This window comes from Ascidia mentula, chromosome 5 (assembly GCF_947561715.1).
Source record: "Ascidia mentula chromosome 5, kaAscMent1.1, whole genome shotgun sequence".
NCBI lineage: Eukaryota > Metazoa > Chordata > Ascidiacea > Phlebobranchia > Ascidiidae > Ascidia > Ascidia mentula.
Genome location: NC_138570.1, coordinates 4,122,263 through 4,137,758, shown reverse-complemented (window position 1 = coordinate 4,137,758; position 15,496 = coordinate 4,122,263). Strand labels below are relative to the sequence as shown.

The following is a 15,496-nucleotide window of genomic DNA, read 5'->3' as shown; positions in this document are numbered from 1 at the left end:
CAACACCTCCTCTCAAGCTGCTCCTGTACTTTGATTTCAAATTAGACTTTCACCCATTCGTCCGGTACTGTTTAAAACCACGGCCTGTTATCACTCATGGCGTATCAGCTTGCACGCGGCGCCTTGTTTGTTCAGCTATAGAGCAGAAAAGTACACGACGCACAACAGGGTTGACTTGTGTTGGAAGTTGGTCTGGCGCCAGAATCTCACATTGATAGCTTACACGTGAAAAATCTTCACATGGAATGTGCGTGCATACAAACTGAACTGGAAGGTATCACGTTCTGTGCCTTCATTGTAAATCTGGGTATTGGACTAAACAATTTCTTGAGTTTGGTGATAAGTTTTACCTGTATTAAACAATCACCTGATTAAAACAATATATTTGTCTTTTTCTTTTATTACCACTTTACTTGATTCATTAAAAGTTAATAGCCCACAATTATTCAACAAATCTGACCTGCCTGAAAACACCCCAAAACAAAACCTCAAAAACAAAAAAAAAAGCAAGTCAAAAATTGTCAACTTAGGAGTTAGGAGACGCGGCGCTTTATCTACCAATTTTCTCAGACTGCTGCTGACAGCGTCAGGCACCAAGAGCGACCTTTGCGGGGATACGGTTGGATGATTTTGTACAACAGCGACTCTTTCACGCCCCTCGTGATGTATTTTTAGTCGTAACGTGTCAGGATATCTGTTGCATAGACCCTCAGCATCTAGGACCAAATTCCACCCCGTTCGCGGAAATAGGTACTGAAATTTGATTTCCTTACATAACTAACTTTAAAAAAACATCCTAGATCGGTGCCGAAAGACACGTCGATTGTATATGTAAACCATTTCGTTAATGATGGTGAATTTGTAAAAATGGCCATATCCGTGAGCATCTTGCGCTAGTCTATTGTGATCAATAGGAAGAAAAACGAGGTCAGTGTTTCAAGACATAAACATAATCGGTGCGTAAGAATTCTTTCTGCATTTTATTAGTTTAGTCAAACGTTCGGTCACAACTTGTGCCATTGCAAAAGTTGCGCACCGCAGCATGGTAAACGATATTAGGCATAGAAATGTGTGCAGTTTCAAAACACAAGATAACATTCGCTTAAAATTATTGCCGCGTGTCGTTCCATACGACGGGAGACACTTGCATAACAGGTGGAAATTGGGGAAAATAAAAGTGTATTGATAGTGTTTTAAACTGCGTTTTTGATTTTTTTTGCGTTAAGTAGACGAAAAATACAATTACTAAACGGATATCTTGTTGCAAGACAACGATTTGATATAAAAGTACTTAACTACTACATAGAAAGTTCCGGAAGGTTCTCCGGTCCAGGGTACCTCCCCCGGTACTCGACGAGGCACACCGGTTTGCACCCCCGCAGGCATTCGTATATCCACGTGATCTTTCGCTTGTAGTTGGGGTCGTGCTTGTGCGACATGTGAATTCTACCCACCCTGATGACGTCATTTTCGTCGGGCTGCGGGTCGCACTCGTGCGAGACGCTGTGGCGTCGCAAGCAATACCTTCCGCGATTGCGCGTCAACTGCATCACTTTATCGCCTTTCAGCCAGCCCAACATCACCGTCAGGTGTCCGGCGGCCCATGGACCGCTATCGTCGTTAAAGCGACGAGGGAGGCCTGCCCTGTTCCGCATCACGTTCTCCATGTTTTCCACCACGAAGTAGACGCCCTCCTTCCGTCCATCGGGAATCTGTGGCAAGAATTCAATGTTTGGATCCAGTAGCAACTGGAAAACGAACTTGGAGCCAAGAAAGGATCCAAACGGAAGTTTGTGGCTCGTCCGCCAAAAGCCGTCGTCGTTTGAGTTGTTGGAGTAAGGCAAAATATATGGAAGTGCAGATTCCCTACTGGTAGACGGTTTTGACTCGCGGGGTTCTGTGCTGAAAAGTTCATTTGAACACTCTATTACTATTTCCTCAGACCTGTGTTCAGGTGTTGGAAGGGCATTATCGGATATTTCATGATTAGGGCCTGACAGAATTGACAAATGCCATTCCGGTAGCGGGCTGGGAAAGTCACAATCCGGTTTGCTGGGAGTTATTCTTGTTTCCTGTGCTTCACTTGTTTCCGTAAAGAAGCCAGCGACGAAGTCTCTGCAGAATTGTTTCACTTCTGCAAAGCAGTTTAATGTTTTAGTCTATGAACTTGTACTTTCATGGTCTTTGCAAGAAACAAGAAACTCTAATAAAATGTCAAGTGTTCATGCACACTGTGTTCTTCAGCTTACAGTTAGTGCTTAGCTTGGTCATACAGTATCATTTTATGAACATAAACAGCAAAATGTACCATTATTTTTTGAAAATTTCATAGTCCTTATTTTTAAATGCAAAATCATGTGCAAAGAATTACCAATAATGTCTAGAAAGTCAGCAGCCGCAGTGAGGTTTAAAACATTTTCCCTGGTTATGGTGATTTGGGAGGTGTACACATATTCAATCAATGCTTTCACAGAGTCAGCATCCAGTGCCTGTATATCTTTCTTAATCTTGGCTTCTTGCTGAATTAAGTATACACATTGTCCTTTTAGGAAGTTAGTTTTGGTATATATAAATGATTATTTTAGTTCACAAGTTCATTAACAAAGTCTATTATTAGAAAGCAATTGACTTTTTTTTTTGCTTGTGAGTTACCTTTGCTTCAAATACTTTGAAGAAGTAGCTGGAACACATTGCCAGTACCAACTTGTGTACTCTCACTTTATTTTTCCCAATTGTGATCACAAAGTCACATTGTCCTGATTGGTTGTGTAGGCGATCACTACCAACACAAAAAAAAACAGGTTAACCACTTGTTGCAACCTTAAAATGAAATTTTGGCATAAAAGGCCTAAACACTGCAAGGCCAGAAAATTTGCTGATTATAATGACAAAAGTTGCCTACTTTACCTGTTAAGTTTGGCCAATAAAGAGCCTTGAGGTCCTTCAAACGTTTTTGCTTTCAAAAACTGTTTTGTTGTTGCTTGACTTGGCGTCCCACAAGCCATCAGACTAATTGAAAATTTTTATCACCTGTAGCTATTTCATATCACTGAAATCAGCATAAAAAATATAACAGTGACCATGCATGTATTGGTTACCATTCCTTTCAAGCATTCATGCAATAACACATTTGCTACCCATTACACATTGCCCAGTATGCCCACTACCTTATACTACACGAGAAGCAATGCCAACAATACACGAGTGACAATCACAACCAACATGGCAGTACATGGCACATGCACCACCCACAATGGCCACACTGCATTTAGCGTTAGTTCCTTCCAAAAAAACGGAAGATACTTTTACACCGGGTCACAAAGTTTTCTTCAAACTTGATCCACATATAACCTATGTAACATATAAATCTGTGCGAATATTAACGCTACGATTTCGTGTAGTATTTCAACTCAAATTTATAACAAAAAATAACAGGTGGTTGCCCTGTTCACGCCTAAATCATTAAAATTCGCACAGATTTCTGTTTTACACAGACTTATATGTGGATCAGGTTTGGAAAAAACTTTGTGACACGGTGTAGTAGCATTTCCCCAAAAAACCTGTAGGCACCTGAAAAAATTCCATTGTAGGCACTGTGCTCTGAAAACCCAGTGTGAGCATTGTAGGCATTGCGCCTCCAAAAACCCATTGTGCCTCTTAAAACCAAAGATCATTGTGTACATTGTGGGCGCAGTCGGCGTCGAGTAGGAAGTGTGTATATTAGGACCTTTTTCCTGGGATACTAAATAACACACAAATGAATAACTTCAATAGATAGTTGCTAACTAACATTCCATTTCTTATATTGTGGGAGGTAGTTCCCAGCAAACACACAACGTAGTTTCGACGTTCGCAACGTCGCTGGAAAGTCGAAAATTGGTTGCATACCAGGTAATTTTCAAACTAAACGTCGTATGAAAGTTGGTAACACTGACGTTAGTAATGAACGTTGTCTTTACCAAAAAAGTACGTCATAAATAACGTAAGTAAAACGTTCACTATATACGTTAGATAAAAACCTGAATGCAACTATTTATGTACGTAAATTTTAACGTAACTGGGACGTAACTTCGATACGTTTCAGAAAACCCCAAATCGACCATATTTGCACGTCATTATTGACGTAACCCAGACGTTGATTTGAAACGTTTAATACAACCCGAACGCGACTACAATTGCACGTCAATGTTAACGTAAGAAAGACGTTGATTTGATACGTTTCGATACAACCCGAATGCGACCACAATTGCACGTCAATGTTAACGTAAGAAAGACGTTGATTTGATACGTTTCGATACAACCCGAACGCGACTACAATTGCACGTCAATGTTAACGTAAGAAAGACGTTGATTTGATACGTTTCGATACAACCCGAATGCGACCACAATTGCACGTCAATGTTAACGTAAGAAAGACGTTGATTTGATACGTTTCGATACAACCCGAACGCGACTACAATTGCACGTCAATGTTAACGTAAGAAAGACGTTGATTTGATACGTTTCGATACAACCCGAATGCGACCACAATTGCACGTCAATGTTAACGTAAGAAAGACGTTGATTTGATACGTTTCGATACAACCCGAACGCGACTACAATTGCACGTCAATGTTAACGTAAGAAAGACGTTGATTTGATACGTTTCGATACAACCCGAATGCGACCACAATTGCACGTCAATGTTAACGTAAGAAAGACGTTGATTTGATACGTTTCGATGCAACCCGAATGCGACCACAATTGCACGTCAATGTTAACCTAAGAAAGATGTTGATTTGAAACGTTTCGATACAACCCGAATGCGACCACAATTGCACGTCAATGTTAACGTAGGAAAGACGTTGATTTGATACGTTTCGATACAACCCGAAAGCGACCACTATTGCACGTCAATGTTAACGTAAGAAAGACGTTGATTTGATACGTTTCGATACAACCCGAAAGCGACCACTATTGCACGTCAATGTTAACGTAAGAAAGACGTTGATTTGATACGTTTCGATACAACCCGAAAGCGACCACTATTGCACGTCAATGTTAACGTAGGAAAGACGTTGATTTGATACGTTTCGATACAACCCGAAAGCGACCACTATTGCACGTCAATGTTAACGTAAGAAAGACGTTGATTTGATACGTTTTGATACAACCCGAAAGCGACCATTATTGCACGTCAATGTTAACGTAGGAAAGACGTTGATTTGATACGTTTCGATACAACCCGAATGCGACAACAATTGCACGTCAATGTTAACGTAGGAAAGATGTTAATTTGATACGTTTCGATACAACCCGAATGCGACAACAATTGCACGTCAATGTTAACGTAGGAAAGACGTTGATTTGATACGTTTCGATACAACCCGAATGCGACAACAATTGCACGTCAATGTTAACGTAGGAAAGATGTTAATTTGATACGTTTCGATACAACCCGAATGCGACCACAATTGCACGTCAATGTTAACGTAAGAAAGACGTTTTTGTTTTCGGAAAGTCCTAGTTCCTGTATTCTTACGTTCCGTAAAACGTAGAGAAGATATTAATTTGATATATTTAAAAAAATATAATTGTGAGTATTTTAGCAGGATATTATTATTGACAAGATAGGCCAGATAAGAGTGTTGTAAAATATCGTTAATATTTGAGGCGAAGTGGGCTAGACATTGTTATTAACACGCTTTTGATTCATCATTCAGAAAGTTAAATTACAAACAAACTATCTGGGTTAAGAACAAAAATCATTTTCGCATTCGCTTAAACTCTTGGCGCGTTATCCCCCGTTGATGCAGCCATTAAATCTTGGCCGCAAACGTTTCACATGGGAAAAAGGTTTTATCAGTCAAAATCTGACAATTGTTTACGCTTCAGATATTCCTTTGCTCAACGTCGACCGACTCCCTTCGCGTCAATTCTAGTGCAATAGGAAACTTTTCAGGATTGGATTTCATAAAACTGCTAAATTTGCTTTATTTGAAATCAAACAAACACCTAAAATACGGACTTTCCCATTACAGAGAGCGATTACATTAAAAATGAGAGTGAAAGTCCAGAATTCGTTTTGCACATAGGTTTTTACAGTTCAACTCAAAATAGCGTGTACTAATAATGTGCAAAATTTGATTTCGATTGAAGTTGAAACAAACGAATGAGAGACTGACAACTTGTTTAAAGACAAAGCACGACCGTCGCGCTTGGCTATTGACTGGCCCATTGAAATGCTTAACCGTTTCGCTCTTGAAAGCCATTCCAATTAAAAGAAAGCGGTTTTTGCAGTTCAACTCAAAATAGAGTGTTCTAATAATGTGCAAAATTTGATTTTGATTGAAGTTGAAACAAACGAATGGGAGACTGACAACTTGTTTGAAGACAAGGCACGACCGGCGCGCTTTGCTAATGACCGGCCCATTGAAATGCTTAACCGTTTCGCTCTTGAAAGCCATTCCAATTAAAAGAAAGCGGTTTTTGCAGTTCAACTCAAAATAGAGTGTTCTAATAATGTGCAAAATTTGATTTTAATTGAAGTTGAAACAAACGAATGGGAGACTGACAACTTGTTTGAAGACAAGGCACGACTGGCGCGCTTTGCTAATGACCGGCCCATTGAAATGCTTAACCGTTTCTCTCTTAAAAGCCATTCCAATTAAAAGAAAGCGGTTTTTGCAGTTCAACTCAAAATAGAGTGTTCTAATAATGTGCAAAATTTGGTTTCGATTGAAGTTGAAACAAACGAATGGGAGACTGACAACTTGTTTAAAGACAAGGCACGACCGTCGCGCTCGGCTATTGACTGGCCCATTGAAATGCTTAACCGTTTCGCTCTTGAAAGCCATTCCAATTAAAAGAAAGCGGTTTTTGCAGTTCAACTCAAAATAGCATGTACTAATAAGGTGCAAAATTTGATTTCGATTGAAGTTGAAACAAACGAATGGGAGACTGACAACTTGTTTGAAGACAAGGCACGACTGGCGCGCTTTGCTAATGACCGGCCCATTGAAATGCTTAACCGTTTCGCTCTTGAAAGCCATTCCAATTAAAAGAAAGCGGTTTTTGCAGTTCAACTCAAAATGGCGTGTACTAATAGTGTGCAAAATTTGATTTCGATTGAAGTTGAAACAAACGAATGAGAGACTGACAACTTGTTTGAAGACAAGGCACGACCGTCGCGCTGTGCTAATGACCGGCCCATTGAAATGCTTAACCGTTTCGCTCTTGAAAGCCATTCCAATTAAAAGAAAGCGGTTTTTGCAGTTTAACTCAAAATAGAGTGTTCTAATAATGTGCAAAATTTGATTTCGATTGAAGTTGAAACAAACGAATGGGGGACTGACAACTTGTTTAAAGACAAGGCACGACCGTCGCGGTCGGCTATTGACTGCGCACGTAGCAATGCTTAGTCGTTTCGATCTTAAAAGCCATTTAAAAGAAAGCGGTTTTTGTAATTCAACTCAAAACAGAGTGTTGTAATACTGTGCATAATTTTGCATCGCAGGATAGTGAAGGACAAGTCTTTCCAAAATTGTAAAAGAAAACGTAAACGTGATGGAAAGGCCTTTGTGTGGTTTTATAGATGCTTCTAAACATCTGTTTTTAGGAAATGGGGCAAGGTCAGTTGTTTTTAGAGTGATGATTTGCAAATATTAACGTTATATGCGCAGTGTTTGTCCCGTACACAGCTCGACAAATTCTACATCCCTTTGAAACACACACTGTGATTAATTGGGACTGTCCACCGACCTCGCTATAGTTCGTCCCTTATGGATTTGCCACAGCGTGTGGTCACAGTTCGGCAAGTCAACGCACCGCATAGCGCATACCTCACATGTTCGTGAAAGAAAATTTGGCGCTATCTGGCCTTGCCGCGGCTTGTGGGAGAGAAGCCGGTTGGCGGGAAAGTTTTTCAAAGTACCGTTGGATTCGTCTCGGGAGGGATATATTATTGGTATTGGCTGCGAGTCAAATCAAACTTATGGGTATCCTCCAGTCTTTTGACACGTCAGAAACAGAAATATCATCAGATGATATTATAGTATTATACTATGATAGCATACCCTTACAACATATATTTTGTTTGCTTCTATTTAGCAAATGCTGTGTTTGTTGTTGGCCTTTAATGTACTTGGATTGTTTTGCAGCTTAAGCGTTTGTAAATGGCTTTGGTGTGAAATTATTTGTTTTTTAAGTTCAAAAGTTCCATGAGGATCATTCTGAAAAGCAGGACAAGGAACCTACAGAAAGTAAAGGTAATTTAACTTTATCGTTGTATTGTATATATTGCTATTTTTCATATTTCATGTACAGTTACGTTGGTTCCAAAATTATCAAAGACATGTGTTTCAAATCTTACACCAAAACCTGATTTTAGATATTCTATTTTCTCGGCGGTACTTCTGGGAATGTGGAAAAAACGAAACACCCACAGGACCAATGAATAAGTAGGTGCTGGTTTTGTCTGGATACCATAATAATGAACTTGTAGCGGATTGTTTAAATCAACTATAGGGTGTTAAAAATTATAATTATAGAGTATAAAAATCTTTTTTCCAGATAATACTTGCTATGGGTATAACATATTATGTCCCGGTACTGCGGTACATGTCACGGCTTGTTTAATGCACTTTAAAGTTAAATTTCCATTTTTACAGGAGCTTGCCGAAAAACTACATTCTGCCCCCCAGAAATCAAAAGGAAGTGGGTTGTTTTTTTAAGCATGCACCGAGAAGGCAATGCGGAGAGAAAGGCAATGTGGCGACTTTTAAAGGGTAAGTTTTTGTGTAAATTTTAAAACTGTGTCTTAGTGTGTGACACTGCTGTATAAAACTTTAATTATATTGATTGGTGATATTCTTGCTTTGTTTTTGCAGTACCCCTATTCCAGCAGCGGATTATACGACACCACTGTCTTCATATTGACGGATTTAGCATAGTATTGTTGTGCTGGGATTATTTTAATAAATTATTTTATGTTGACAAACTGCAGGTGGTGCTTATTGTACAGGCGTTGGTAAGATAAATCAAAAATTATTAATTAACAAAATCTAAATTTTTTGAAAGGTATATCTGGCGTTGAAAGGAACGTTTCAAAATCGTCAGATCGTTGTCAGATTAGACGTTAATTGCAACGTTAGCCCAACGTTCCGAAACTATGGCTAAACAACGTCACAGTAGTCAATGTTTTTACGTTGAAGAAACATTCGCGTAAACGTTTTATAGACGAATCCTGTGACGTAAAATGTAACGTAAAACAAACGTCCTTTCGCGACGTAAACAGCTACGTCAGGAAAACATCGTTTCGAGTCGACATTTCTACGTAAACATAACGTTGTTACGAATGTCCAGCCAACGTTGGTTTTGAACGTTACTGTACAGAACGTCATTTCTACGTATGTGGTTGACGTTTTCAAAAACGTTTTTAAGACGCAGTTTCGAGTCGACAGTATTACGTAAAAGTAATGTTATAACGAATGTCGAGCCAACGTTGGTTTTGAACGTTACTGTACAGAACGTCATTTCTACGTATGTGGTTGACGTTTTTGAAAACGTTTTGAAGACGTAGTTTCGAGTCGACAGATTTACGTAAAAAAAACATTCCGACACTACGTAGATTAGACCAAAACGCAACCCGAAATCTACGTAGAAATTACGTCAAATTGTTTGCTGGGTTATGGATAAGCTACTGCTGACGCCTGATGTTAATAACTTGGTTGTCATACTCGAGTGGCACATTTTCTGCACAATATGTCAATACAAAATGTCAATTGTGACCACAATGATTAGCTATACGTTTTAATTGCAGCACTACTCAAAACCCATAACACAATCAAAATAAAATCTCATTAATGTCGCAATTTTGAAAAAAAAAACTTGAACAATTGAATGCTGACCATTCGAGCACCTCGTCGTCGCAGCTACAAACCAAAATAGCGGAAAAGCCAATTTAAATACAGTGCCCCCAGTCATTCGCTTGGACAAATGTACGATGTAAACAGAGCAACGTGCTGTGCCACGGCGCTCTCTCCTGGATGCGTCGCTGGCTGCAAATGGGCGGAGGTCATCGACCAAGTATCAATATACCCAACATTGGGAAGATGTTCAAACATGGCGCGTTGTATCTTGCACAGGCGAAAGCTGAACCATTCACTCGGCACCCGCAACATCGAATGTTTGTGACGTAAACAACCTCGCACCAGCACGGTGACGTCAGAAGAGCGCCGAAGGAGTTTTTCCACCGAACGGCGGATTGCACGGAGTCGGTATATGTAAACTTCGGGGTCAAACAAGTAAAAGTGTAAGGCAAGGTTTATCACCACGTAAACCCCTTTCCCGCTTCCGTGGTTGATACCATTCAGTGTGTCGACAACGTAGGGTCGACTGGACGGTGGCCCTTCACCGTACAATGGCGGCCCGTGACCAAAATAGTGAACGGTCAAATTTTGAGCTACACTGTGGCCGTGCCTTGGACGCTGCCAGATGGCTTCGTTTCCTGTATTTTCTTCTTTTAACGAAAAAAATTTAGCGAAAAGCAGAAACCACTGGCGCAAAGTCGAGTCCCCTATAAAGTACAAGACCTTGTTTCTGTAGCAGTTTGCCGCCCGCTTCAAATCCTCGCCGTCCCCGTTCCTGCACTGCAACGAAACCCAGCGAGCGTTCACGTAAAGTCCTGATATATTCCCGAGCGTACGGTCGTGAGCCGATTTGTTGACCCCAGATAGATGGTTGCACTTCGGCAATCGTTGAGTCGTGCTTTCGGCGACGTCTGCTTTGGAAATGACAAACTTTGTTCCAGACCCCTTTATACCGGATTTCCAATTGACCCCGGCCTGGAACAGAGGCTGTCGTCCCAACCTAATGCTTTGCTTTGGGTTCTCGCGCAGACCTAACCACTTAATAGGGGTGCATCCCCCATTCCGAGGTGGGTAACAGAACCAAGATGCCCCCTTTTCCGATTGGGAGTAGTTGCACGGCAAATTCAGTGGATTTCTGTAAACAAAACATTGATTCAGAGTATTGTTTAAATCGCGCAGTTACGCGGAAAAGAACACGGATTATTTTTCTTTTCAACCCATATTTGCGTGTACCGTGGTTAAAAGTGGCCAAACAATTGGGCCAATATTGAACAGTAAGCGGCAAAGGCCATATCAGTGCACTAAACAACGACGTTGAGCTTAGAAAGGAAAAAAAAGAAAAAAGAACACGTTTTCAAACGCACTTGACGTTGAGACCAACATTACAGTCTCTTTTTTCGCCATTCTGGTAAACTCCAACGAATGTTATTCCTGGACCTTCGTGACCTGTTGTCTGTTTAACTAGTGTCGCCACCGCTTCGCTGGAATGCACCAGCTCGACCAACAACTGAGCGTCACCATCCCACAGCAGTGGTGCTGTGATGTTGTACCTGCCGTTGCCACAGTCCTTGACATCCGGAGCCAACGCGTTACCGTTTTTATCGGTTCCAATTAGTCTGTAGACATGACAGAAGGATATTGGTCACTGGAATTGCGAAAGCGTTTCACGCATAGTTTAGGTGAATAATGAAAATTCATAAAACTGTGTTGGGTTAACTGGTGGTGGGGTAATTTTTTCAGTAGTTGGCTAGAATCAAATCCATTGACTCAAACTACTCACCTGACGTGAAAATAGTCGCCGCCGTGTTGCTTATCCTGGTCATAGGCGTTCTTGGCTTGAATGACGGCGTGAAGCACATCACCCACTTTAAATCCTTCGTCGGAGGGATTCTGAATTTCAACGGTTGAGAACTTGGCCGAGGTTGTATTTTCTATTGACAAAGGCCACTGAAAAGACCCCCTTTCAATTGAAACCAGGTAATTCCCTATTTCTGGGTAATATTGCCTCCATTCTTTGGACCCAAAGAAGGCTTCGGGTTTTACAGTAGGATTTATCCTTGAGTCGAAAAGTAATTGGTGACTTGTCGTAACGCTTTCTGTGTGTTTGGTCGGTTTTGACGACACGCGAGATTCCACTTTGGTAGCGACCAGTTCAGAAATCACTTCCACTTTATCAAATGAAAATATACTGTTCAGGTTTTGTCTATAGGCAAGTAAAAGCGCAACAACCGCGGCCACGATGAAACACAAAACCTTTCTGCTCGTCTGAAGTGTAAGTGTAGTCATCCTGAACACAAAAACGAAAAACACCTGTTTTTAGAAAACCAACTACAGAATAACAAGAGATAAAAACCACGTGACAGAAACAGGCCTGTGTAGGTTGAAAACTTTCCTAAAAACGTAAATAGACAGGTAAAGATTAGGATAAACAATTTTGCCTATGATTTATAACAGCGCATATAGCGCGCAGTAAAACACCATGTAGGAAATCCTCATTGCAGACATGAAGTTAGCATATAACCAGTTGCGTCATGAGATGACAACGCGTTGTACCCTCAACAGCTGTTACTTCATTAATCGGATACTCAAAAAAAGCGTTCTCTAGCACCACAAACCACTCTGTCTATATAGAGAGTGTACGCAAAACTATATAATTTATAGTTCTTTGCCCCCAATACACACATATAGAGTAACTTATCGATACTATTTTATCTACAAGCTACTTAGCATGACGGAACAGGGTATGAGTACATCTTCCATGGTTGTAGGATGGTTTCCGACCGTTTTGTTGACGCAACTCACGTTTAACAAAACGTGAAATCCTGATCGTATAAAATGAATCGCATCATGTAATAATTTCATGGAATAAGTTTAAAATTTCGTTTGGCGTAGATACTCATTGTCCTCATTCGCCACTGACGAAAACAGCAGCGACTGAGACGTGACGGCTACGTATGTAAAAACTGGTAATGTAAATTGTTTTCATTTTGGTTGCACTCCTTCTAGAACAGGGTTTCCTATAGTAAGGGATACAAGATATATTTCCAAGGTGCGGGAGTGATAAATTACATCAAGGTTAATTATTTTATACCGAGCTGCTACAGGGTCACTGTTTTTACATAATATGGCTCATCAGTGGTGATTTTCAATCTCAGCTAAATTGCCAACAAGACTTCCACTTTGGCTCTATTGGTCATAGGGTTTAGTTATACCAGAAAGGGGTGCGATAATGGATTGTGATTTCTGAGTGATTAAACTCTGGCTCACAAGAAAGCTATATGTACAATAAAGGTGGTCACTCAAGGACATTGCAAATTTCTTCTACCTGTCCTAGATTACAGGTTTATGCCATAACTAATATCGGGCAGAATACCTGACACATTCATGTCACACTGAACTATTTTTTGTGGCCTAGCACATTTGATTCCATTCATATCCAAACCACATTTCCACGATCGCTTCTTTACTAATGCACAGGTCTGTAGTTAGGTCATTTATTTGCACATAGGTTTGAAAACTACTGAAGACCTTATGGCTAGCGTATAATTCCAGACCGATTACACTTGTTCGGTCAATCAGTAACTTACCACAGGCTACTGTTTTTTTCTGTATGTAGAAACTACATGTAACTGATACTTGTTTTTAAGTTTTTAGCGTAAAGTTAGTTGAAATTCTCTGGCAGATTTGCCTTTGAAACTTCCTCCTTTTCCTAATTATCACGGATTTGTGCATTTCTTTTAAATCTTATGTACATGCGCGTACATTCGGCTGAAGAGAACAAATAAATTTTGAATCATTTTTTTCTGATGGTTTTTCCAGCCACTGTCTGTCTGAGCGAATTCCCAACAATCGCATGCGCGTTGCGAATTTATATAGCCTACGTGTGGGGGTTCCTTCAGAAAATGCATACCATACCGTTAAACATTATTTATAGCGATTTCGTCCATAGAAATGTCCTTCACCCCGACGTATGCTAATCAAGGACTCAAGTGGGATTTATTTTCTTGTGTAAAACACTGCTGGCTCGAGCGATTAAATATGTCATCTAATTTTTCTACGCAAGGTCAAGGAGAAGATGTATTTCTTTACAAAATTCAAAAATAATGTTGTCATAGTTTTACGTTATAGGCTATACCGTAATGAATATACAAAAGAGGCCACACAACCCTTAGACCACAGCTTGATTTTTAGCGAAAAGTGCTCTGTAAAAAAATTGATTGTCCATGAACAAAGTCAACAAAAAAAGGGCCGACAACTTTGACTCTGTCTCACAAGAAATCTAGGTACATTAAATCTCACAAACAACATTGTTATTTTCTTCTACCTGTCCTAGATGCTAGATATACCACATCTAATAACGGGCAGAATACTTGACAAATTCTTGTATGACCAATATTGATGACCAATATTGTGGCCATGGCACATTTAATCCCATTCATATCCAAACCACATTTCCACAGAGTCTTCTCTAGAAATGCCACAATGCCGTAGTAAAGCCTGCAGCACCGTTGCGAGCTTTACAATATTCATGACGAAAAAGAAAGAAAACCGTCTTTCGCAACTGCACCTTTCTAAATTGGTGTCATCACAAATGCGGAATTCTGCCAACCGGCAATGGTTTGAATTACCGACGTTATAAAATGCAACAAAGTTATCAGAAAAAAAATATTTTCTACTTTTATATTTTTTACTAATGCAGATTTTAACACTGTAAAATCCCGGACATCGACTTGAAAAGGCATTTCGCCTACATTGTATCGTAGGGTTTCCTTTGCGATAGGACTTGGTCGGTCAATTAGTAACTTACCGTAGGCAACTGTTTGTATGCTGTTTTGGTGTAATTTTTCTGACGATATTTGCTTTTACGCTTGGGGTATAAATTATTCGGAATTCTATGACAAATGTGCTTTTCGAAACTTCCTCTGTTCCTAATTATCACGGATTTGTCCACGTTCCAATGCCTATGCATGTGTTCTCGGCTTATGAGAACTAATTTATTTAGACAAGCATGACACCGAAGATATATCGCACCAGGGCATCACACAGAAGACAACATTTAAGTTTGTTGTAACAACACCTACAAGTGCTTCCAGGGCCAAATATTATCACTGAGACTGTAATAATTCCCCAGATTTTAGAGATCACCCAGATTTCAAACTCCCTCATTGTTTTGTGATGACTTCTAAAGCCTCTGCATGCCTAGGCGGATTCTCAGCACAATGTCCCACTAGATTTAACACGTGTGCGTTCTGTCAGTCAGTCATGGCCTTTTGCTGATGATGATGTGCACAGCAGTTTTCATAGAGTCGGGGTATAGGTACACCACTTAAAACAAGTTGAGGCTTTGAAAAAATGTTACCTATCGTGGAAACAGTACAAGGTATAGGGTAACTACTCAAACGTTTACAAAGTTACCTATCGTGGGCACAGTGCAAGGTACATGGTAAATTATTTTAATTTGTATTAACCCTTTCTTAGATGAAAATATGTACCATCCTTGATTGCCGCTGCAGTCACGTGTTTAGGCAACCGAATTTTTACCCAGACAACTGAACTTGGAGGAAACCTATATTGGACCGTAACGTGACAGGGCTTGATTTCTATAGAGCACGAGCAAAACATGCTAGCGTGACCGTTAAAGTCACAAA

At 40.1% G+C, this 15,496-nt stretch overlaps 2 protein-coding genes across 2 annotated transcripts; both read right to left on the bottom strand.

Annotated features, from left to right (window-relative positions):
• Positions 1-899: 899 nt before the first annotated feature.
• Positions 900-3,045, bottom strand: LOC145903482 (uncharacterized). The gene is made up of 4 exons (XM_082991562.1): positions 2,908-3,045; positions 2,653-2,779; positions 2,372-2,519; positions 900-2,134 (listed from the first exon to the last, which is right to left on the bottom strand). The coding sequence occupies exons 1-4, from the start codon at positions 3,003-3,005 to the stop codon at positions 1,299-1,301; spliced, it is 1,209 nt and encodes a 402-aa protein (XP_082847688.1). The 5' UTR covers positions 3,006-3,045; the 3' UTR covers positions 900-1,298.
• A 6,914-nt stretch (positions 3,046-9,959) lies between these two features.
• On the bottom strand, positions 9,960-12,134 carry LOC145901984 (NXPE family member 3-like). Its single transcript, XM_082989815.1, has 3 exons — positions 11,629-12,134; positions 11,213-11,464; positions 9,960-10,983 (listed from the first exon to the last, which is right to left on the bottom strand). Exons 1-3 carry the CDS (start codon positions 12,132-12,134, stop codon positions 9,960-9,962), a joined length of 1,782 nt encoding a protein of 593 aa, XP_082845941.1.
• Positions 12,135-15,496: the final 3,362 nt, after the last annotated feature.